The following is a 24,775-nucleotide window of genomic DNA, read 5'->3' as shown; positions in this document are numbered from 1 at the left end:
AGGCTGACGTTTGGCAACTCGAACCTTCAGATCCCTCCACAGAATTTCTATGGGATTAAGGTCTGGAGACTGGCTAGGCCACTCCAGGACCTTAATGTGCTTCTTCTTGAGCCTCTCCTTTGTTGCCTTGGCTGTGTGTTTTGGGTCATTGTCATGCTGGAATACCCATCCACGACCCATTTTCAATGCCCTGGCTGAGGGAAGAAGGTTCTCACCCAAGATTTGACGGTACATGGCCCCGTCCATTGTCCCATTGATGCGGTGAAGTTGTCCTGTCCCCTTAGCAGAAAAACACCCCCAAAGCATAATGTTTCCACCTCCATGTTTGACGGTGGGGATGGTGTTCTTGGGGTCATAGGCAGCATTCCTCCTCCTCCAAACACGGCGAGTTGAGTTGATGCCAAAGAGCTCCATTTTGGTCTCATCTGACCACAACACTTTCACCCAGTTGTCCTCTGAATCATTCAGATGTTCATTGGCAAACTTCAGACGGGCATGTATATGTGCTTTCTTGAGCAGGGGGACCTTGCAGGCACTGCAGGATTTCAGTCCTTCACGGAGTAGTGTGTTACCAATTGTTTTCTTGGTGACTATGGTCCCAGCTGCCTTGAGATCATTGACAAGATCCTCCCGTGTAGTTCTGGGCTGATTCCTCACCGTTCTCATGATCATTGCAACTCCACGAGGTGAGATCTTGCATGGAGCCACAGGCCAAGGGAAATTGACAGTTCTTTTGTGTTTCTTCCATTTGCAAATAATCGCACCAACTGTTGTCACCTTCTCACCAAGCTGCTTGGCGATGGTCTTGTAGCCCATTCCAGCCTTGTGTAGGTCTACAATCTTGTCCCTGACATCCTTGGAGAGCTCTTTGGTCTTGGCCATGGTGGAGAGTTTGGAATCTGATTGATTGCTTCTGTGGACAGGTGTCTTTTATACAGGTAACAAGCTGAGATTAGGAGCAGCTCCTAATCTCAGCTCGTTACCTGTATAAAAGACACCTGGGAGCCAGAAATCTTTCTGATTGAGAGGGGTCAAATACTTATTTCCCTCATTAAAATGCAAATCAATTTATAACATTTTTGACATGCGTTTTTCTGGATTTTTTTGTTGTTATTCTGTCTCTCACTGTTGAAATAAACCTACCATTAAAATGATAGACTGATAATTTCTTTGTCAGTGGGCAAACGTACAAAATCAGCAGGGGATCAAACACTTTTTTCCCTTACTGTACCATAATGGGGAAACCACAATTTAAACGTTGTTTCCTGCTACATATACACTTCTTGGAATTGTTGATGAGACATTCCACTCATTCCACTCTTCTGTCTTAAGTATTGGGAAACGGACCGCACGTGTCGTTACTCACCCACTAACGTTCTACTCAGTGGAATGCTTTGATTGTCAAGGAAGATAATGAGCAGGTATGATGATGATACTGATCAGGGTTCATAGAGAAGCTGCGTCATCTTTTATCAAGAAATACTCATTTGGTTTATTTATTCTAAATCATCCCATTGAGATTAAAAATTATATTTATGGGAGACGTGACAAGATAGCATCACATCTTTACAATGAGCAATTGTGGTGGTGCACTCTAATGGGTAAAAACTGTGAGGCCATGGAGACATTGTAGCTCTTTGAAAAGGGTAGGCTATGACTGTCAGAAAACAGACAAATGACTACCAAACAAACACCAATGCATTTCAGCTGACTTCATCAGGGAGGAAAGGTTTGAATACCTGATGTAGGATACCAAGCCAAAGCAGATACCAAAGCAGATACCAAGCCAAAACATGTTGGTGTTTGTTTTCCGTGTTGTTTAGATTTCTACCGAAATGCCAGGACAATAAAGGCTTAATAAATCAACAAGTTGATCCCTCCATTTTCTTCAAGAGTGCATTGATATGAAAAATAAGCCCCAGGATAAATTGTTCTACTTGTTTCGATAGACAAATGGTGCCTTTCATCTCTTTTGTTTTAAATGTTGGCCATCATCCCTTTTGTTTTAAATGGTGGCCAACCCTACCACTTAACTCCATGCACCTGACTCATATCCTAACCTCACCTAAACCTCTCCCCTCAGTAATTAACAAGGAAGTTGGCAAAGTTCAGCTGAAACTTCCTTCAACCAGATGATATGCACATTTCTACCCACACCCAGACTGCACTATAAATATAAGCCAGGAGGGTTATAATGTATGCATGCATACAAACAGCACAAATACAGATAGGATGAATATGGATAAAGAGCACGTTATCAGGTAATTCACCATAGTACCAATTGTTTTACTCTGCTAAATTGATGCTCTATCTAAATGTAATTTGTGATTTTAAGAAAGTATCAAGTTTAAGTAGGCTAAATTTTGAGTTAAATAATTATTCCATCACCACAGTTAATTTTCAACATTCACTTTTCTCTCTGCCTTTTAGGAGATCTTGGGACGTGGGAAAAGATGTCCCTGTCATCCAGAATGAACAGACATCCCAAAAACTAGTGAAACTTCTGCAATGGCTTTCCTTCTTTATTGTTGCCCTTCTTGTATTTGCTCTTGCCATATTTAGTAAGGTAAGATGTTTTGGTTTTAGGAAGGATATTTGTTTGCATCTACAAAACTATTCGTAAAACTTTACATTTAAGGAGCCTTTAAGAGGATTGCAAAGGATTTAGAAGTAGAACAGTTAATTATTACATAATATGTAGTTCATATATCATTGAAAACAGTTATACTGTAACTCATAAACAAGTAAATTGATTGATTGATTTTATTTGCCAGTAAAAAAAACACATTTACACACAGAAAAAGCATTTTAAAAACATGACAGTGATACCACAGTGCTTGTTACAAAATGTATTACATACATACTTTAAATAGATACATTACATAGATACAGATATGAAAAGGGTTCAATTGTTCAATCATAGACAGCTTTTGACATTCTTTTTAAATGAAGTTATGTTCAGAAAAGCTTTACGTTGCTGTGGTAGTTTGTGCCACTCAAAAGCACCAGTATATAAAAAATGTGTTTTTACCTCAGTCATTATCAGTCTCTGGCTCTGGTGCTGAATTGGTGGACATCTCTAATAAAAGTAATTGGATAGGTACCTGGGCGCTGAGTCAGTAATATTTGTGTACCATACCAAGTTGGATTAATACATCCCTTATCTCTAGCGACAGCCAGCCAGCCTAGATGATTAAAACGCTTGACCTGCTGATGATGGAATTGTCATTTGGGGTGTTTGTCAAGAGTGAGCTGTGATGTGCTAAAGCATAACTTTTTGTAAATTATTCATAAACTACGTATTAACTAAATAATAACTGGCTATACTTAGAAAGCGGTCTCACAGATATGTCTACACACACATACACACACGGAATCTATCCACCTTATTTTATTTAACCTTTATTTTCACAGGGAAGTCCCCATTGAGACCATGTCTCTTTTGCAGTGGAGCCCTGCTTCACGCAATCTTGTCAGATTACAAAGCTGTGTATTTATTATCTTTGTACATGTTTTTTTAACAACTCATTTGAGTCGTAAATATCAAGTCTTGAAGACTTACCGATATTATCCCAATTTCACATCTCTATTATTTTTTGCAGGGATCTTTTCTGCTCCTGATAACACTGTCAAGTAACGCCACCTATACAGTCCCAGCTGACCAAAAGCCATGCGCCCTCCTCAGTGTCAGCTGTGCTGTGATTGCACCAAGTGTCTTGCTCCTCATTAAAAGCCTGTGGAAATTATTCTTCAAAGACTCAAAGAAACCATCAAAGGAGACGGTTTTGTGGGTAAGCACCAGGTGTTCAAAAATGACATGATTTGTTCCCCTAGATGACGTATCAGGGACAGATCTGCTAACTTGTTTTGTCTAGTTGAGCAGTGGGAAAGTAGATTGAGCCAGGTTCACGTCATTTAGCTTGGGAATGAGGATTAGATGCTTCAGGGGAGTGGGGGAGCGTAGGAAAACGTTGCTCTTTTAAAGCTAAAGGGATAGTGTGCTGGGTTTTTACCGCTATCTTAATCATTTTCTTACCTTGAGAGAAGTTTTGTTTGTCCGTGTGCTGTTGTAAATGGCTTTAGGATTACATTTGTATGTTAAAATACTGATAATTAGTGAAAACACTGTCGTCAATGAAGTTTCATAGTATGTTATGAAAGGGGAACAGCATCGGAGGGATAACATCTCCAGCCATGTCATAAACAAATGTAAGAGTCTAAGGTGTTTTAAGATGGTCATACCATGGATCATTTAGCTATTTGATTTTGATTTTTAGGACCCCTTAAGGCATAAATATATATATAAAAAATTATTTGATAAAATATTGAATTTGGCCTTTACTACAATAGCCAATATAAATACATTGAATAACATATTCATAAATGGCAACAAAAAAAATGAATCACAAGGAACAAGGTTTTGAAGTGTCTGACCTATATCTAGGAGAAACATATAAGCTCCAGTATCTCAAATATCGGGACACCAGGCCTGGTTTTCATAGCTTATTTTGAAAAGGCTTTTGATAAAGTACAACTGGAGTTTATATATAAATGCCTAGAATATTTCAATTTTGGGGAATCTCTTATAAAATGGGTTAAAGTTATGTATAGTAACCCTAGGTGTAAAACAGTAAATAATTAGAAATCCGTGGCTTAAAAACGAAGGTGTCATTGTACACTGATGACTCATGTTTTCTTTAAAACCACAATTAGAATCTCTCCACGGCCTCATAGAGGATCTAGATACTTTTGCTATCCTCTCTGGATTAAAACCAAATTATGATAAGTATTGGATCACAAAAAAATGCACATTTTACATGACCATGTAGTTTACCAATTAAATGGTCTGACGGAGATGTGGACATACTCGGTATACAAATCCCAAAATAAATAAATGATCTCACTCCAATACATTTTTATAGAAAGTTAGCAAAAATAGATAAGATCTTGCTACCATGGAAAGGAAAATACCTGTCTATTTGTGGAAAAATCACCCTGATTAAATCTTTAGTCATATCACAGTTTACCTATTTGCTTATGGTTTTGCCTACACGTAGTGGCCTGCTTTTTAAATTATATGAACAAAAAATATTCAATTTTATTTGGAACAGCAAGCCAGACAAAATTAAAAGGGCCTATTTATATAACGAATATGAATTCAGAGGGCAGAAATTATTAAATATTAAAGCATTAGACCTCTCACTAAAGACATCAGTCGTACAAAAGTTATACTTAAATCCAAACTGGTTCTCTAGTAAATTGGTAGGAATATCTCATTCTATGTTCAAGAATGGTCTTTTTCCCTTTATTCAGATTACACCTGCTCACTTTTGTCACGCCCTGACCGGGTGAACTCGGGTGTTTTGGGTCAGGGTGGTTTATGTTGGGTGGTTTTCCTGTGTTTGTTTTCTGTTTTGCGTTGGAGCCTTGTGTTGGCTCTATTGGGGAGTATTTCTATGTTGGTTTCTGTCTTCCCAATCAGAGACAGCTGTCGCTAGTTGTCTCTGATTGGGATCTCATTTAAGTTCATTTTCCCCCACGCTGTTCGTGGGGAATTGTATTTGCATTGCTATTCGTAGCCTGTGAAGCTGTTCGTTCATGGTATCGTTTATTGTTTTGCTGGTTCACCGTTCTAATAAAAATGATGATGAACCAAACCTCCGCTGCGCCTTGGTCCCTCTATAACGACGAACGTTACAGAATTCCCCACCGAACCAGGACCAAGCAGCGGGAGGAAAAGGAGCGCGAGAGATGGGCTCGCGAGGGAAAGGAGTTCTGGACCTGGGAGGAGATCATGTCGGGGAAAGGACCCTGGCGGACGGACTCCCAGGTCGAGGAGGAAAAGCCAGCCGGTAGACGGAGTCGCAGGCGGCGGTCGAGGAGGCCCGGAAAACAGCCCCAAGAAAATTTTGGGGGGGGGCTAATGGGGTGGTCCGGTAGGGCAGAGGAAGAGCCCAGACCACTGCTCTCGTGGGGGATGACGGCGGAGGAAGAGACGAGGATGAGGCAGTTGATTGAGGACCTGCAGAGGGAAGATCTGGAGGAGGAGCCCTGGTATGCGGAGTTGCGCGCTGTGTCGCCAGTGCGCCCGCACAGCCCAGTGCGTCCGGTGGACAGACCCAGCACATGCCGTGCTAAGATGGGAATCCAGCCGGGACGAGTGGCTAAACCAGCTCCACGCTACAGGTCACCTATACGTGTTCACAGTCCTGTCTGGCCCGTCCCTGCTCCCCGCACCAAGCCCACGGTGCGTGTCCACAGTCCGGCCCGTCCCTGCTCCCCGCTCCAGGCCACGGGAAGCGGAGTTGCGCGATGTGTCGCCAGTGCGCCCGCACAGCCCGGTACGTCCGGTGGACATGCCCAGCACATGCCGTGCTAGGATGGGCATCCAGCCAGGACGAGTGGCTAAACCGGCTCCACGCTTCAGGGCACCAGTACGTGTTCACAGTCCTGTCTGGCCCGTTCCTGCTCCCCGCACCAGGTTAGTGGTGCGTGTCCCCAGTCCTGTCCGGCCCGTTCCTGCTCCCCGCACCAAGTCAGAGGTGCGTGTTCCCAGTCCTGTCCGGCCCGTTCCTGCTCCCCGCACCAGGTTAGTGGTGCGTGTCCCCAGTCCTGTCCGGCCCGTCCCTGCTCCCCGCACCAGGTTAGTGGTGCGTGTCCCCAGTCCTGTCCGGCCCGTTCCTGCTCCCCGCACCAGGTTAGTGGTGCGTGTCCCCAGTCCTGTCCGGCCCGTCCCTGCTCCCCGCACCAAGTCAGTGGTGCGTGTCCCCAGTCCTGTCCGGCCCGTCCCTGCTCCCCGCACCAGGTTAGTGGTGCGTGTCCCCAGTCCTGTCCGGCCCGTCCCTGCTCCCCGCACCAGGTTAGTGGTGCGTGTCCCCAGTCCTGTCCGGCCCGTTCCTGCTCCCCGCACCAGGTTAGTGGTGCATGTCCCCAGTCCTGTCCGGCCCGTTCCTGCTCCCCGCACCAGGTTAGTGGTGCGTGTCCCCAGTCCTGTCCGGCCCGTCCCTGCTCCCCGCACCAAGTCAGTGGTGCGTGTCCCCAGTCCTGTCCGGCCCGTCCCTGCTGCCCGCACCAAACCAGTGGTGCGTGTTCCCAGTCCGGCACGGCCCGGGTCCGGTCCACCGGTGCCCAATCCTGTTCCGGGCGACGGCTCCGCTCCAGAGCCTGGGCATGCCGCTCCACAGTGGTCCAGTCCGGGCCAGAGGGGTAGGGCTAAGGTGGAGGCGGGGGGGAGAACACGCCCGGGGCCAGAGCCTCCACCGAGGGTGAGGCGCCCACCCGGATTCCCCCCCCTAATAGACTTAAGTTTGGTGCGCCGGGAGTACGCACCGTTGAGGAGGGGGTACTGTCACGCCCTGACCGGGTGAACTCGGGTGTTTTGGGTCAGGGTGGTTTATGTTGGGTGGTTTTCCTGTGTTTGTTTTCTGTTTTGCGTTGGAGCCTTGTGTTGGCTCTATTGGGGAGTATTTCTATGTTGGTTTCTGTCTTCCCAATCAGAGACAGCTGTCGCTAGTTGTCTCTGATTGGGATCTCATTTAAGTTCATTTTCCCCCACGCTGTTCGTGGGGAATTGTATTTGCATTGCTATTCGTAGCCTGTGAAGCTGTTCGTTCATGGTATCGTTTATTGTTTTGCTGGTTCACCGTTCTAATAAAAATGATGAACCAAACCTCCGCTGCGCCTTGGTCCCTCTATAACGACGAACGTTACAACTTTCGGTTGTTTGAAAAGGAAATAATCTTCAAAATATCGTTATTTTTTAAACAAGCCTTAGAAAGTTGGTTGCAATTTCAGTTTAATCCACTTGAAAAGGCAGAACAAATAATACAACAAATATTGTGGTTAAACTCAAATATACTAATAATACACAAAAAAAATGTTTAAAATAGGTATAACTTTAGTGAATGATATCATAAATAGGACTGGTGGAGTTATGTCACACATGCAGCTAACAGACATATGGAAATGTCTGCTCGACCCAAAATTACAGCCAATTAATTGCAGCATTACCACAAAAAGTAGAAGGGGGAAAAAAGTATGTCGGCCCTGTATTTACATTTTAGTCATTTAGCAGACGCTCTTATCCAGAGCGACTTACAGTAGTGAATGCATACATTTCATACATTTTTTCTCCATACTGGTTCCCCGTGGGAATCGAACCCACAACCCTGGCGTTGCAAACACCATACTCTACCAACTGAGCTACACGGGTATTAAAGAACATAAATGGTTAAAGAAAAGTGTGATAGATAAAAACATACACCAATTTCATTTAAGGACCAAAAAACTGATAGCTGTGCCATATAAATTGCAAAATAGTTGGGAAGAGATTTTCGATGTACCCATTCCATGGCACATTGTTTATAAATTGATACGCAAAACAACGCCAGATTCAAAACTTCACATTTTTCAATTTAAATTACTATAGAACATTCTTGCAACCAATAGAATGTAATATATGTGGGGGATACAATCTTCCCAGCTCTGCAGATTTTGCTGTGAGGAGGCAGAGTCATTAGATAATTTATTTTGGTATTGTCCATATGTAGCTTGTATTTGGTCATCCATGTGGCTCAGTTTGTAGAGCATGGTGTTTGCAACGCCAGCATGGCCCCCCTACCTCTGAGGAAGCACAGTTCCCGCTCAGCCCAGTCAAAACTGTTCGCTGCTCTGGCACCCTCACGACGCCAGGACAGCGGAGTCAATCACCACCTTCCGGAGACACCTGAAATCCCACCTCTTTAAGGAATACCTGGGATAGGATAAAGTAATCCTTCTAACCCCCCCACCCCTAAAAGATTTAGATGCACTATTGTAAAGTGTTTGTTCCACTGGATATCATAAGGTGAATGCACCAATTTGTAAGTCGCTCTGGATAAGAGCGTCTGCTAAATGACTTAAATGTAAAAAATGTAAATGCAACGCCAGGGTTGTGGGTTCGATTCCCACGGGGGGCCAGTACAACAACAAAAAATGCATGAAATGTATGTATTCACTACTGTAAGTCGCTCTGGATAAGAGCATCTGCTAAATGACTAAAATGTAAATGGTCACAGGTCCAGGAATGGCTGAAGAATTGCAACATTTGCCTAGAACTAACGCTGCAGATAGCAGTACTGGGTGATTTGAAAAGCCATAGTCAGTCAATCAATAATATAATAATTATTTTAGATTTTTTAAATTTTTTATTTACAATCTGTAGAAGCTATGAGAATAGAAAGGTTCAGTACTTTTGTGAAGCATCACAGCACAGTTGAAAAATATATGGCAAATAGAAATCCAAAATGGCTGATGATGAGAGATAGATGGGAGGGGTTGAATGGAGCTGAAGGGTGGGACTAATAACAAGATAACCAATGTAAAACATACAGGGTCTGTAAAATGTATATAGGTTCAGAAATTTTGTGAAATAGCACAGTTGCAAATAGAAATCAAACTGGAAGAACATCAGAAATAGAGGAAGGATTAAAAACAAACTAAATAGAACTATTGTAAAATAGATTGTGTCTGTAAAATGTGTATAAGATGTATAAACTGAAGGTAGAAGCATAAGTGTTTATTCGTTTACTCCAATTGGGGGAAGGGTGGTAGGGTTTGTGGGGAATAATAAAGGTATATTCTTTAAAAAGTATGTATATCTATATAGGTATGTGTATGTATATGGATATATATATTTACCAAAAAAGTATATGGGGGATTGGAAATGATGCAGACAATTACATTGATGGAAGCAACAATCTTTCCACAATATTAAGCTGATCCACCCCTTAAGAAAAAAGAAAACAGAAAAAGAAAAGAAAAAAGAAAGCTCCAGTACCAGTCAGAAGTTTGGACACACCTACTATGCAAGTGGTTTTCTTTAGTTTTACTATTTTCTACATTGTAGAATAATATTGAAGACATCAAAACTATGAAATAACAAAAAAAGTGTTAAACAAATCAAAATGTATGTTTTATTTTAGATTCTTTAAAGTAGCCTCTCTGCCTTGATGATAGCTTTGCACACTCTTGGCATTCTCTCAATCAGCTTCACCTGGAATGCTTTTCCAACAATCTTGATGGAGTTCCCACATATGCTGAGCACTTGTTGGCTGCTTTTCCATCACTCTGCGGTCCAACTCATCCCAAACCATCTCAATTGGTTTGAGGTCCTGTGATTGTAGAGGCCAGGTCATCTGATGCAGCACCATTACTCTCCTTCTTGGTTAAATAGCCCTTACACAGCCTGAAGGTGTGTTGGGTCATTTTCCTGTTGAAAAACAAATGATAGTCCCACTAAGCACAAACCAGATCGGATGGCGTATTGCTGCAGAAGGTTGTGGTAGCCATGCTGGTGTGCCTTGAATTCTAAATAAATCACAGACTGCCACCAGCAAAGAACCGGCACATCAGTACACCTCCTCCTCCATGCTTCACGCCTACTCTGCATCTCACAAAGACACGCGGTTGGAACCAAAAATCTTACATTTGGACTCATCACACCAAAGGACAGATTTCCACCAGTTGATTGTCCATTGCTAGTGTTTCTTGGCCTAAGCAAGATTCTTCTTCTTATTGGTGTCCTTTAGTAGTGGTATCTTTGCAGCAATTCGACCATGAAGGCCTGATTCCCGCAGTCTAATCTGAAAAGTTGATGTTGAGATCTGTCTGTTACTTGAATTCTGTGAAGCATTTATTTGGGCTGCAAGCTGAGGTGCAGTTAACTCTAATGAACTTATCCTCTGCAACAGAGGTAACTATGAGTCTTCCTTTCCCATGGCGGTCCTCATGAAAGCCAGTTTCATCAAAGCTCTGGATGGTTTTTGCGACTGCACTTGAAAAAGTTTAAAAGATCTTGAAATCTTCTCCCAACACAATTGATTGGCTCAAACGCATTAAGAAGGAAAGAAATTCCACAAAATAACAAGGCACACTTGTTAATTGAAATGCATTCCAGGTGACTACCTCACTAAGCTGGTTGTGAGAATGCCAAGATTGTGCAAAGCTGTCATCAAGTCAAAGGGTGGCTGATTTGAAGAATCTCAAATATAAAATATATTTAGATTTGTTCATTTTTGGGGGGTTACTACATGACTCCATGTGTTATTTCCTAGTTTTGATATCTTCACTATTATTCTACAATGTAGAAAATTGAAAAAAATTAAGAAAAACCCGTCAATGAGTAGGTGTGTCCAAACATTTGACTGGTACTATATATACAGTTCAAGTTGGAAGTTTACATACACCTTAGCCAAATACATTTAAACTCAGTTTTTCACAATTCCTGACATTTAATCCTAGTAAAAATTCCCTGTCTTAGGTCAGTTAGGATCACCACAATATTTTAAGAATGTGAAATGTTAGAATAATAATAGTAATGAGAATGATTTATTTCAGCTTTTATTTCATTCATCACATTCCCAGTGGGTCAGAAGTTTACATACACTCAATTAGTATTTGGTAGCATTTCCTTTAAATTGTTTAACTTGGGTCAAATGTTTCAGGTAGCATTCCACAAGCGTCCCACAATAAGTTGGGTGAATTTTGGCCCATTCCTACTGACAGAGCTGGTGTAACTGAATCAGGTTTGTAGGCCTCCTTGCTCGCACACGCGAGGTTAGGTGTATGTAAACTTCTGACTTAACTGTATATGTTACATAAATTTAACTTATTTGGGTAGGCACAAAACTTCCTCCATACTTCCATAAATGTTTTAATCCAGTACCAGTTACCTTCACACGAGTCTCTAGATTTTTGGGATGTCTAATGGTCTGACAAACACAGCTCGATGCTCTGCCACCTTTCACCGCAGATGCGTAAGAGCAATATCGGTGGATGCGGTGGATTGAGACGCATACAATGTAAAAAAACAGAACTGTATCTGTAGTTTAAACTGACAGATTTTTATAGGAATTGTTTTATTATGCTAATTAGATTTCCGCAGGACGTGGACATCGACCTTAGTGGGTTAAGGACAGATCTTTGTATTTCCGGAACAGAATGGGTTATATTATATTAGCTTCCCTCAGAATGTTTTTCATCCTTTAGCATTACATTTGCTTGCATTTAATGATACTATTGTAATTCTGATAATGTACAATTTTCCAGGTGCTGTGTGTCGAATTCCTGGTGTCACTGGGGACAGCGGTTCTCACCATTGTTGCCATGCCATTCTTCGGCATCGTGACCAATGTGATGATGCTGAACAGCATCAGCATCCTGTCCTCCATCTTCCAGGTGGCCGCTCAGTGTATTGCGAGGGAGACGAAGCAATTCATAGTGCCCCCAATCATCTCATTAGTCCTCATAGTGTCAGGCTACGTGCTCTTCATCCTCAGTTACCTGCTGTTGAAGGAAGATAGGGGGATGAATATCTGGATCGGACTGGCAATAGTGGGGACCATCTTTGTCTCGCTGAACTGGTGGGAAAACTACAGCACCCTCTTCAAAAGCTCCTTCCTGAACAGTATATCCGAAGACATAACGAAGTCCAGGAATGTGGTGAGCATCCTCTCCAGTCTGGTCCGGATTCTTGTCACTGCAGCCGTGGTGGGGGCATACGTCCCTCTGTCTGGCAGAGTCTGGTCATCGGTGACATCAGTTCCAGGGAATGTGGGGTTGGTGATCCTGATCTTGGTGGCCATCCAGATAGTGTCCTCCGCTCTGTGCCATTGGTTCGTGGTGGTGGCTTGCAAAATGCACGTCATGCGGCGAAGCTTCCTGTTACCCATGTACCTGGCCTCGTTAGGTGTTCTGGCAGCGTTCGTCGCTCCTGTCATTATCTTCTTCCAGAATTCAAGTGACCCCAGAGGTGCTAACTACACCATCACAGAGTACTGCCATGACATCACATATGGCAGGGGCCTAAGCAGCGATACTGTCTGGTTTGAGAGGCTAGTCAGGGACATCACCCATACCCTCTGTCCCCAGGACATGACCAACCTAACAGAAATGGGCCTCTTGGGAGGCTCTGCACTCTGCTGGTGGTTGGGATGGATTCTGTGCACAATGTACATCTGGTTCCTCCAGCTTCAGCGCATCGAGAGGACACAGAATCTGTTTGTGCGGAGGATGTACGAGGGGGCCTTTCTGGAACAGTCCATACTGCTCAACACGCGTTTTGAGATTCAGAGGAAGAAAGAATTGTAAGATTATTGCTAATTCTGTGGAGGGTGGGAGAGTTTTGTATGAATGTGCATGAGAGGGAGTGCCAAATTACGATTGTCACGTTTTCTCCAGCCACAGACAAACTGACCCAGTCACAGTGTACCTGTGTGCAACAATGTGGCATGAGAACTATGACGAAATGATGAAAATGATCATCTCAATGTTCAGGTACAATCTGACGTTTTTACATGATTGAGAACGACACAATTGGCAGAGTTAGCAGCTTTTTCACACAAACGATGTCTTTTTTATTTGTTTCTTTACCAGGCTGGACAAATACAGGCCAAGGAATGAATCCAACGATGATGTGAGCTTCGAGTCTCACATTTACTTTGATGATGCTTTTAAAGACGTGAACGGTAGTAAAGAACGGCATGTGAACGAATACGCAGAGGACCTGGTGGACGTTATCCGAGTTGTTTACAAGTAAGCAGTGCAACAAATGTTCACAAATGATGATCCAATATGCACAAAATTAACTGCATATATACTTGATGTAATGTTTAATCTGTAAAGAAATGAATACATGGTACGTATGATATAATATCAATGTACAAGAAAAAAACAAGAGACATTTATCAAGATTAAGTTAAAAAAAAGAAACCACATATTCCTCTGAAAACCACCAGGGGATGCTCTACCCACATTCTCCACCATTTGTAACAAATCCCCATCAATGTCATTGTTTGTTGAAGTGTGTGCCTGATAAAAAAAAATCAGAAGAATGATGGCCAAATGAATGATTTTAATAACTCTTACGCAATCAGGAATGTCATTTTTGTCCAAGTAGAAAACAAACTCAGACAGTAGGGAAAAATATGTTTAAAAAAGGGTTAAAAGGAGTCAAAGTAAGCATTAAAACCTAATGGGACTTTCCATGACAATGTCATCAGGGTAAATTGTCACTTCAGGGAACGCACACAGTTGACATCTCCTCTGACAGCAGACAGGTGCTGGATTGAGGCCTAACGGCATTTGGTGTAGTGAAAAATACCTGCATGTGTCAAAGCAGTGAGTTTGGTCCCTACTGCTGGGGTGCTCAGTGTGCTAATGTAACTCAATCCCAGCACTGCTAACCCAGTGTACACTGCAGATTTAACAGTACCGGTGAGAATAATAATGTACATAAACTTTCCTTCATTTCATACTTTGAGCCTCAGTATCTTCAAAGAGGAGGATTCATGCATCTTCAGATAGAGCCCACCCCTTCCATGCCAGAGGATCCTGCACACCCCTTACGGAGGTCGACTGGAGTACACCCTCCCTAATGGCAACCTGCTGATGGTGCACTTTAAGGACAAGCTACTGATCCGCCACAAGAAGAGATGGTCTCAGGTGAGACAATGCTGTCAATATACAGTTTACCATGTGTCTGTGAAAGGTCTAACACTATTTCAATTTTGATTGTACTATCACGAAGCTATGATTTCATTGAAAGTGATATACTTAAATTAAAGTTGGATGATGAAGTTGAATTAGACATGAAACCACAGACTTAATTAGTTCACTCACTGTTTCAGATTATGTACTTGTACTACATTCTCGGCTGGCGACTCACCAGGAAGTATTTCAAGACGTTTGATCAGGGTGAAGATGAAAACGAGCTGAAGAAAAAGATGACGGTGAACAGCATAAACAATCATTTTTTATAATTCTAGCATCATACTTAGATAAATTGTTAAATAACTCTTATTAAGAAAATGGGACTGATACTCTTGTATTCTGTTAGAAAGAGAAGGACAATACCTATCTACTGGCTTTGGATGGGGACACCGACTTCCAGCCCTCTGCTGTAATGCTCCTAATAGATCGACTGAAACGTTATCCACGAGTGGGTGCGGCATGTGGGAGGATTCACCCAACAGGCACAGGTATATAAAGCTTTCGTGTGAATCGTAATAAGAATCAAATTATTGTTAAGGAGTTGTCATATCTGATAGACAGCCACAACTGAACATCGTACCCGGATCATCTTTTTGGTTTAATTGTTTATTGGATGTACTCACCAACCAAGACTATTTAAGTTAAAGTTTGAGTGCAATGGTACTTGCTTTTTTCACTATATGTACCCGGTCCTAAAACAATATTGTATGTGAACACTATAAGTACAGTTAGGGTATAATATACATCATTTAAGGCCCCTATTATACAGATATCTACTCAGGTCCTATGATCAAATGGAATAAAATGTGTTTAATGTACATTCATAACACTTTTTACAATATAACACTAGAGATAAAAGGCAAGAATATATCCTATGGTGTGCTATCACACGTCGGATCATTCTGTTATATTGCCCCAGGTCCTATGGTATGGTATCAGAAGTTTGAGTACGCGGTGGGCCACTGGCTTCAGAAGACTGCAGAGCACGTGTTTGGTAGCGTGCTCTGCAGCCCCGGCTGCTTCAGTCTGTTCAGGGGCGCAGCCCTCATGGACGACAACGTCATGAAGAGATACACCACTAAGTCCACAGAGGCTAGCCACTACGTACAGTATGATCAAGGTAAATCTTTATTGCTGGACAACACTCATTCGAAGAAAACAGCTGCTTGTCTGTGCAGTACTCTCTCGTCTACAGTTCCTCCCTCTGCTCTCACAGGTGAAGACCGCTGGCTGTGCACTCTCCTTCTGCAGCAGGGCTGGAGGGTGGAGTACAATGCTGCGTCTGACGCCTACACCAACGCCCCCCAGGACTTCAAGGAGTTCTATAACCAGCGGCGGCGCTGGGGGCCCTCCACCATGGCCAACACCATCGATCTGCTGGGCTCAGGGTCTCTGACCTCCCAGAGGAACAGCTCTATCTCCAAACCCTTCATCCTCTACCAGATTCTCAGCATGGCCGCCTCCATTCTAGGCCCGGCTACAATCTGCCTAATGATCTCAGGTATCCATGGCAACCTGCCTGCCAGGGGCCACAAACAGCTCTAGCTTTGGGGTAGTTTGTTGTTGGGATGTAACAGGATACAAACATTTTGTAAACTGAAGGAAGATGAATATCGTTCATAATAATTCTGGTCCTTTCTCTTTTTCAGGAAGCTTGTCATTCATCCTAGACATCAATCCCAACATTGCGTTGGTCCTTGCAACAGTGCCCCCTGTGGTGTACCTGTTGGTCTGCTTCAAGCTGAAATCGGAAACACAGATCGCCATAGCAGCTGTCATGAGTGTCTTGTACGCTTTCCTCATGATAGGAACGGCATTGTCCATCATAGGTAAATGATGACACTAGACTTCATCGCCATCAACATAAATTAGAACTTCAAGAATACAAACCTCAGAGTTACGGACTAACCGGTCAACGTAATGGGCAATATCAAACTTGGACATTCATTAAATACAAAACGTCAATTATTTGTCATTATGTTAACTATCTCTGTTCATCTCAGGTGCTATGGTTGAGCAGCAAACCATTTGGACTCCTAGTGGCCTGTTTCTCATAAGCCTGGTGCTGCTGAACATCATCACAGCAGCGTTCCACCCCAAAGAGTTCCATCTGGTCGTCTACGGCCTCCTCTACTTCATCTCAATCCCCAGTGGCTACCTCCTGCTGACCATCTACTCCATGGTCAACATGAACAATGTGTCCTGGGGCACTCGGGAGACAGGTGTCCAAGTCGCTGCGCCACCAACCAAGGCCATCACACAGCGCATCCTACAGGCCAAGTGCTGCAAGTTTCTCTGCTGGGACAGTGGCAAAGTAGCAGACCAGAATGGTCAGGTGCCAGAAACTGTTGTGTTGGCTAATGAGCCAAAGGTGAACCCTAATCTGACCTCTGAAGACAATAACAGGTATTTACATTTTGAGTGTCTGGAGTGTTTATATGATCTGTGTAAACGCTAAGCATAGTATTTGGATCTGTATTTTTTTCCAAAGCATAACTCCAATATACTGTACAACGTTCTAAGTAAAATACTTGACAGGTACCAATTTGTGCACCTCAATGATAAGTTCTTATTCTCCAAGGCTATATGTGGTATTCCACAAGGATCTGTTTCAGGAGTGTTTCATTATTTTCAAATACAATATATTTCTAACGTCTTTAAAGCTTTCTCTTTAAGTGTGTATTTTTCATTTTCTCCTATTTTGATGTGTGTATTGAGAAAGTTGTGTGGAATGCACACCAAATAATGTTTGATTTATTTCAATCTAGGAATGTGGAATTCCGTTCTCATCAGTCTACTGAACAAAGTGAGTATTTTTTTGAATAGATCTATTACAATCTTTCCACTTTGTGACTTTAAGATGAAGACATTATGATATTATCTTACAAACGTGAGAAAGTAACACGTACATTTAGACTTCACCTAGTAACCGTTACTCTGCACACTGTGCTAACTATGTCCCCTCTTCATTGTACTGATACTGATGCTCCCTGTATATAGCTACATTTTAGTGTATTTTATTTTGTTTCTCTTGTGGAAGATACCTTTTATCATTTTTTTAACTGCATCCTTGGGAAAGGTTCATAACCAAACATTTCTCTGTAAAGTTTACACCAGTTGTATTCGGCGCATGTGATAACTAATATTTGATTTGATTCTTTGTATCTACAGACTGGGTAACACAACTGCAGAATAAGTCCTATGATTTCCCTCTAAATGAAGATATTCTTGGGAAGGTAGATTTCCTATATTATTACCAACATAATAATATGAATGACATAAAAGTTACAAGATACATTTAAAGTTGTCTAACCACTTCACGTTGTTGGTATGTCACTATATCCAGAATCACATATGTTTCACTATACACTGTATACACTGACTTGACTCTTTAATAAGTGTCTCTTGGTGTGCTTCAGGGAGAGGAGGACTTTTGGAGAGAGCTCCAGAAGCTCTATTTGGAACCTCTGGCTGAAGATAAAGAAAAACAGAAGAAAATCACAAATGACCTAAAGGAACTGAGAAACAAGGTATGCTGTATGCATAACACCTATTTTGAGTGTGCGGTGCTGGGGGGGAATCCCCTTTATGATAAAGCATTGCATGCATCTATAATCACATTTGTGTTGTGGCATACAGTTTAGAAGGTACGTTTTTAGGATTTCCACATATGGGCTTTTTTGTTGTTGCAAAGTCTGGGAAGAAATGGGCCTTTTATAAATGCATTTCAACATTTACATGAAATAAGATGTTAGCATGATCTTTTTTAATACCACACAAATGACAGAAATGAGTGGCTACTCTGACAGTGACAAACTGACAGCAAGATACTTTTGGGAAACTGGGCCTGGGTCTTGAATGCAAACAATAGCCCAGGTCAATAAAGAGACACACAGATTGTACAATATTAATAGCAATATACATCAAAATGTATTACAAATAAAAATTGGAAATTGCTTTTTTAAATAAGTATTCAGACCCTTTACTATGAGACTCGAAATTGAGCTCAGGTGAATCCTGTTTCCATTGATCATCCTTGAGATTTTTCTACAACTTGATTGGAGTCCACCTGTGGTAAATTCAATTGATTGGACATGATTTGGAAAGGCACACATCTGTCTATATAAGGTCCCACAGTTGACAGTGCATGTCAGATCAAAAACTAAGCCATGAGGTCGAAGGAATTGTCCGTAGAGCTCCGAGACAGGATTGTGACGAGGCACAGATCTGGGGAAGGGTACAAAAAAAATTCTGCAGCATTGAAGGTCCCCAAGAACACAGTGGCCTCTATTCTTCTTAAATGGAAGAAGTTTGGAACCACCAAGACTCTTCCTGGAGCCGACTGCCTGGCGAAACTGAGCAATTGTTGGAAAAGGGCCTTGGTCAGGGAGGATTGGTCTGCTACATGGCAGACCAATCTGAACTCATCTCTCGGCATGTCCTGCCCATACATTATCTCAGCCAATCACGGCTAGCGGGAAGGTTCCTTGTCTTTTTCCATGGCTAAACCAACTAGGCTCGTAATTTAACAACTTTCTTCGTATTTACAGAATGCATAAAAGTTTATTATTAAGGCACATTACAGTTCATATTCCAGAAGGCATTTCTGCCACAAAACACATTTTAGTAATGATGCGCAACATGACTTCCTGTGAAGTAATGATGCGCAACATACGCCTTGTTTCCTGAAACGAGTCACATTTTTTGGAAAATGTATTTTTTTATTTTAGCAAAATTATTTCAATTTATCAGGGGGTGCTGCAACACTCCTACTTCCCTGCGGCCATGGCTATGGCTGTATGCTGTCTTTTCATTTCAATGTACATGATAGTAGCATCAAGTAGAAGGTGTAGAACTTTGTCTGTCTCTGGTATTACAGAGATTGTTTCAATAGCACTAAACTATCACTAGTCAGAGAAATCCACTGTTTGTGCATGCTTGCCTATCTTGTTCATATCCCTTTAAATGAAACTCATCTCCTCTTCATACAGGCGACTTTTATCTTTTTCATCTGCAATGCCATGTGGCTGGTGGCAACATTCACTCTTCAGGCCATTGGATCCTCAGTCACCATCAGAATCCCAAAATCCAATCTCAATCTGACTCAGACTAGGGAGTATCTATTTATCGATCCAATAGGACTGATGTTCCTTTTGGGATTTGCATCCTTACTGCTGATCCAATTCTTTGCCATGTTCTATCACAGGTGATTATTTCAATTATTTATGTATTTATTTATAGGCAGGATCACCAAATTCTAAACCACATTTTCAAAATACTATTTTCTTAAAGTAATTTAGTTTGCCTTTATATTATGATAAATTAACCCATGAAATCGTCCCCATTTTATTGCTATTACATTATTATTATTATTATTTTGTTCCTTTAGAATTTACACTCTGATCCATTTTGTGGCATTTGTGAACACGGAGTCCAAGTCTGCGAGAAGACAACCAGACGATGACATGCAGGTAAATTAACATAATCTTGTTGACGATGAAGAGGAACATCGAGGGCACAAAAGGAACCAACACTTTGTTTTCATTTTATATCATATCAATGACATTCCTGTTGGTGGATAACTAAAGATGTGTTTCTGTACCTTCTGACTCCAACTTCACAGATTCCTGACATGCTGGAGAAAGAGCTCAAATACGACAAATACTTTGACACATTTCTGTCTATAGAGAATCCAGCAGCAATCCAGCAACATAACCAAGAAACTCCAGTGTGAGGTTTTACTACTGAGTGTCTCTTAATGGTAGCAGTTGCAGCTAAAATAGTAGTAGGAGTCAGATAGGGGCACTGCAGTTTTGTGTTAGATGTTGCACAGTTAGATATAGTAGTATTGAGGGAGAATGTTCCAAGTAGTAGAGATTATAGAGAGTATTTATTTGATTTGATATAGTTAACCTTTGTTTAACCTTTGATGAACCTCTTTTGCGAGGGCAGTGTGAACATACAATACAAGAGCAAAGACGGGGACAAAACATTAAAAACAATTGCAGCGGTCAACAACATGTATTATAGCAGAACGGAGTATAACAATTGAATGTGAGTTAAATCTCAGGGAAATGTGATATGTTATCATATTGCTTTCCCTTTTTTATCAAATGCTTTGTTGTGAATCACTTCTGATTAGTATTTTGGTTAGCAGTTAAAGTTCTTCATTCAAAAGGAAAAAGTATCTGTTTATTGCACTGATTTATGGAGATATTTAATGAACTTTTAGTGGAGTTATGTTTGCTATGTATTTATTATGTAACTGAATAGAACGAATACATTTTTTTTTAACTAGGCTAAGTCAGTTAAGAACAAATTCTTATTTACAATTTATAAGCCCTCTACACCGATAACAAATTGTGCTTTGTTTCATTCTGCTATCTGTATTCTAATCAATTCGTAATAAAACTATATACATACTGTATTTCTCTCATAGTTTCTGTGTACGTCTGATTCAACATATCAAAGTTTTGATTGAAGACAGATAACAGCTGTGATGAGGGCGAATAGAATCGGATGCATGCTGGGGAGTAAGAGGGTCGCTTAAAGGGGAATTTAGAAATGTAAAAATACATGTAGTCCTTCTTTGTGGCATTTCGTGAAGGTTCTATGTTAACTGATCGGACAATACGTTTTTACGGGTGTTGATATGGTTGTCCTTGTTCGATAAGGCCATTGGACGTCTTTCAACGAAGTTCCTATCACTGGATTCATTGCTAAATATACAAGCAGACACATTTTTTCCAGTCCCTGAAACACTACAACTTGGGATGGTCCTTGTTCTCTGGCCCCCGTCTGTCCCCCAAGGCGGGCTTTTTTGAAAAGGAGGTGGACACTAATAACAATCCTTTGGGCACAACTGAAAGAACTGACCAGACGCAATGGCTTCAAGTGATTTCTCTCATCAACACAAATTAGACGATGGAACATCTATTAGCTATATGGTGACATCCACGTTTCAACCGGAATATAGCAATGAGGGTTCGAAACAAAGAGTTGGATTTAGCTAACGTTAGTAGCTCAGCTACAGCTGATGCCAGCACCAAGAGGGCAGATGACAAATACGGTGCCTAGCTAAGGAAGTTATTTTTCGTGCAAGCCACCTAGCTAACTTTAGTTTATCTACTGAAACCCATATTGTATACTGCTGGCTAACATACTACAGTGTTACAGTGGGGGGAAATCAAATAATTTTACTGTTTGCTAACTTAGCTAAGAAACTATATACATATACATACTGTAGGTGTGTGTATTTTGGCCATTTTACCTTCACCTTGTGCATGTTGGTGGAATCAGATTCTGGATCACATACAACCAGGGCTCAAATTTTTTATCGTCCCGGGGACGTTCAAAAATATGTCTGGGACACTTCACAACAGACTTTGGGACAGTTGCGGGACAATAGGCCAGAAAAATGTCAAATGCATAAAACAGTGGTTCCATACTAAAATGTTTAAACACAAAGATGAGGCTGATGAAACAAATCCCAACATTCAGCTTGATAAACTATGAATAATTCCCATTCCAAGCTCGACAACGTGTTCACTCGTCTCAGCCATATGCGTGAACATTCCAAAATGCTATTATGTGAGAACACCATTCTCAAACTCGCACCTGATGCGAGCGGTTTTATAATGTGACAGAGATGGATATACATTTCTATGGTCATATTTTGGCTGTACACGATTCATGTTTTTTTTTTTTTACTGAACCTTTATTTAACTAGGCAAGTCAGTTAAGAACAAATTATTAATATTTTAGACCCCGCTCCCTAAAAAATCCAAGATGGCGTAGCAGTCAGACATCTTTGTCTTGTCGTGTCCCTTGTATATATCTTTTTATATATTTTTCTTCCCATATCTTTTAAAAATATTTTCCTAAACCTCAACTTCTAAATACTCTCCTGCAACCCGCCTCACCCAATGTGGCATGGATCTGTTTTTTTTTCTAAAGTATTTCTATTTACTTCGGATCAGGAATCCCTCAAATGAAGCTAGCCAGCTAACTACCTACCAGCTATCAGTCAGCAAACCACTGCTAGCGGTCATCAGCTAACCTTTAGCTTGGAAAGCTCTCGCCCGTTCGTACAACGTGACTCAAACCAGAGCATAACAGACCTATTTGTTTTTCTCTCCAAATCCCCGGATTCCAACCGCAAACTCTAAACATTTTCATCTGGGTCTTCGCAACTAGCTAACCACAATCCCAGGTGACTACTCCTGGCTAGCGTTTCCATCCTGGAGCAAGCACCAATTAGCCTGAAGCTAGCCCGGCTAGGGCTCCTGGGCTACCACCGAAGCCCACTCATCGGCTACAATATCCGGACCCCTTCTACTGCCCCCTAATACCGACATATTCTGCCTGAGGATTCCAATAGGGCGCGACGTCCGCTCAAGGCCCATTCTGCTAACCGCGGCGTGCTAGCTACCTAGAGCTACTTGGAACCCTACTAATCCACGACTGGTCTATCAACGTCACCGCACGAAGAGGCAAAAACAGACTAACCACCATCGCGACATCCCCCAAAGGCTCTTCTGCTAACTTGCTAGCCCCGGTCTGCTAACTGCTAGCTTGCTAGCCCCGGTCTGCTAACTTGCTAGCCCTGGTCTGCTAATTGCTAGCTTGCTTGCCCCGGTCTACTAACTGATAGCTTGCTTGCTAACCCGGTCTGCTAACTGCTTGCTTGCTTGCTTGCTTGCTTGCTTGCTAACCCGGTCTGCTAACTGCTAGCTTGCGAGCCCCGGTATGCTAACTGCTAGCTTGTTAGCTCCGGCCTACTAACTGCTAGCTTGTTAGCACCGGCCTGCTAAGTGTCTGAATCGCCGTGTCCCCAGCCAGCCCAACCACTCACTGGACCCATATGTTCACTTGGCTACGCATGCCTCTCTCTAATATCAATATGCATCGTCCATTACTGTCCTGGTTAGTGATTACTGTCTTATTTCACTGTAGAACCTCTAGCCCTGCTCAATATGCCTTAACCAACCATGATGTTCCACCTCCTACATATGCGATGACATCACCTGGTTTAAACGTCTCTAGAGACTATATCTCTCTCATCATTACTCAATGCCTAGGTTTACCTCCAATGTACTCACATCCTACCATACCTTTGTCTGTACACTATGCCTTGAATCTATGCTATCGTTCCCAGAAACCTGCTCCTTTTACTCTCTGTTCCGAACGTGCTAGACGGCCAGTTCGTATAGCCTTTAGCAGTACCCTTATCCTACTTCTCCTCTGGTGATGTAGAGGTTAATCCAGGTCCTGCAGTGCCTAGCTCCACTCCCACTCCCCAGGTGCTCTCATTTGTTGACTTCTGTAACCGTAAAAGCCTTGGTTTCATGCATGTTAACATTAGAAGCCTACTCCCTAAGTTTGTTTTACTCACTGCTTTAGCACACTCTGCCAACCCGGATGTCATAGCTGTGTCTGAATCCTGGCTTAGGAAAACCACCAAAAACCCTGAAATCTCCATCTCTAACTATAACATTTTCCGGCAAGATAGAACTGCCAAAGGGGGCGGTGTTGCAATCTACTGCAAAGATAGCCTGCAGAGTTACTTCTTACTATCCAGGTCTGTACCCAAACAATTCCAGCTTCTACCTCTAAAAATTCACCTTTCCAGAAACAAGTCTCTCACTGTTGCTGCTTGCTATAGACCACCCTCTGCCCCCAGCTGTGCCCTCGACACCATATGTGAATTGATTGCCCCCATCTATCTTCTGAGCTCGTGCTGCTAGGTGACCTAAACTGGGACATGCTTAACACCCCGGCCATCCTACAATCTAAGTTTGATGCCCTCAATCTCACACAAATTATCAATGAACCTACCAGGTACAACCCCAAATCCGTGAACACGGGCACCCTGATAGGATGATATCTAACTAACTCGCCCTCCAAATACAGCTCTGCTGTTTTCAATCAAGATCTCAACGATCACTGCCTCATTCCCTGCATCCGTGATGGGTCTGCGACCAAACGACCACCCCCCATCACTGTCAAACATTCCCTAAAACACAAAAAAATTATTATTATTAGAAAGGCGAGCAGGCCTTTCTAATCGACCTGGCCGGGGTATCCTGGAATGACATTGACCTCATCCCGTCAGTAGAGGATGCCTGGTTATTCTTTAAAAGTGCCTTCCTCACCATCTTAAATAAGCATGCCCCATTAAACAAAATTCGATCTAGGAATAGATATAGTCCTTGGTTCACTCCAGACCTGTCTGCCCTTGACCAGC

General features: G+C 42.2%; 1 protein-coding gene across 1 annotated transcript; it reads left to right on the top strand.

The window, feature by feature from the left end:
* The first annotated feature begins 2,083 nt into the window (after positions 1-2,083).
* LOC115176128 (chitin synthase chs-2-like) lies at positions 2,084-20,956 on the top strand. The gene is made up of 19 exons (XM_029735962.1): positions 2,084-2,261; positions 2,431-2,566; positions 3,603-3,791; positions 12,088-13,124; positions 13,219-13,314; positions 13,414-13,573; positions 14,344-14,481; positions 14,667-14,768; positions 14,876-15,017; positions 15,449-15,649; positions 15,746-16,030; positions 16,179-16,358; positions 16,533-16,935; positions 17,298-17,335; positions 17,701-17,765; positions 17,949-18,059; positions 19,521-19,735; positions 19,919-20,000; positions 20,153-20,956. The coding sequence occupies exons 1-19, from the start codon at positions 2,203-2,205 to the stop codon at positions 20,261-20,263; spliced, it is 3,750 nt and encodes a 1,249-aa protein (XP_029591822.1). The 5' UTR covers positions 2,084-2,202; the 3' UTR covers positions 20,264-20,956.
* The last annotated feature ends 3,819 nt before the right edge of the window (positions 20,957-24,775 follow it).

This window comes from Salmo trutta, chromosome 36 (genome assembly GCF_901001165.1).
Source record: "Salmo trutta chromosome 36, fSalTru1.1, whole genome shotgun sequence".
NCBI classification, from domain to species: domain Eukaryota; kingdom Metazoa; phylum Chordata; class Actinopteri; order Salmoniformes; family Salmonidae; genus Salmo; species Salmo trutta.
The sequence above is the reverse complement of the archived record's forward strand: the minus strand, read 5'-3'. Positions and strand labels throughout refer to the sequence as shown.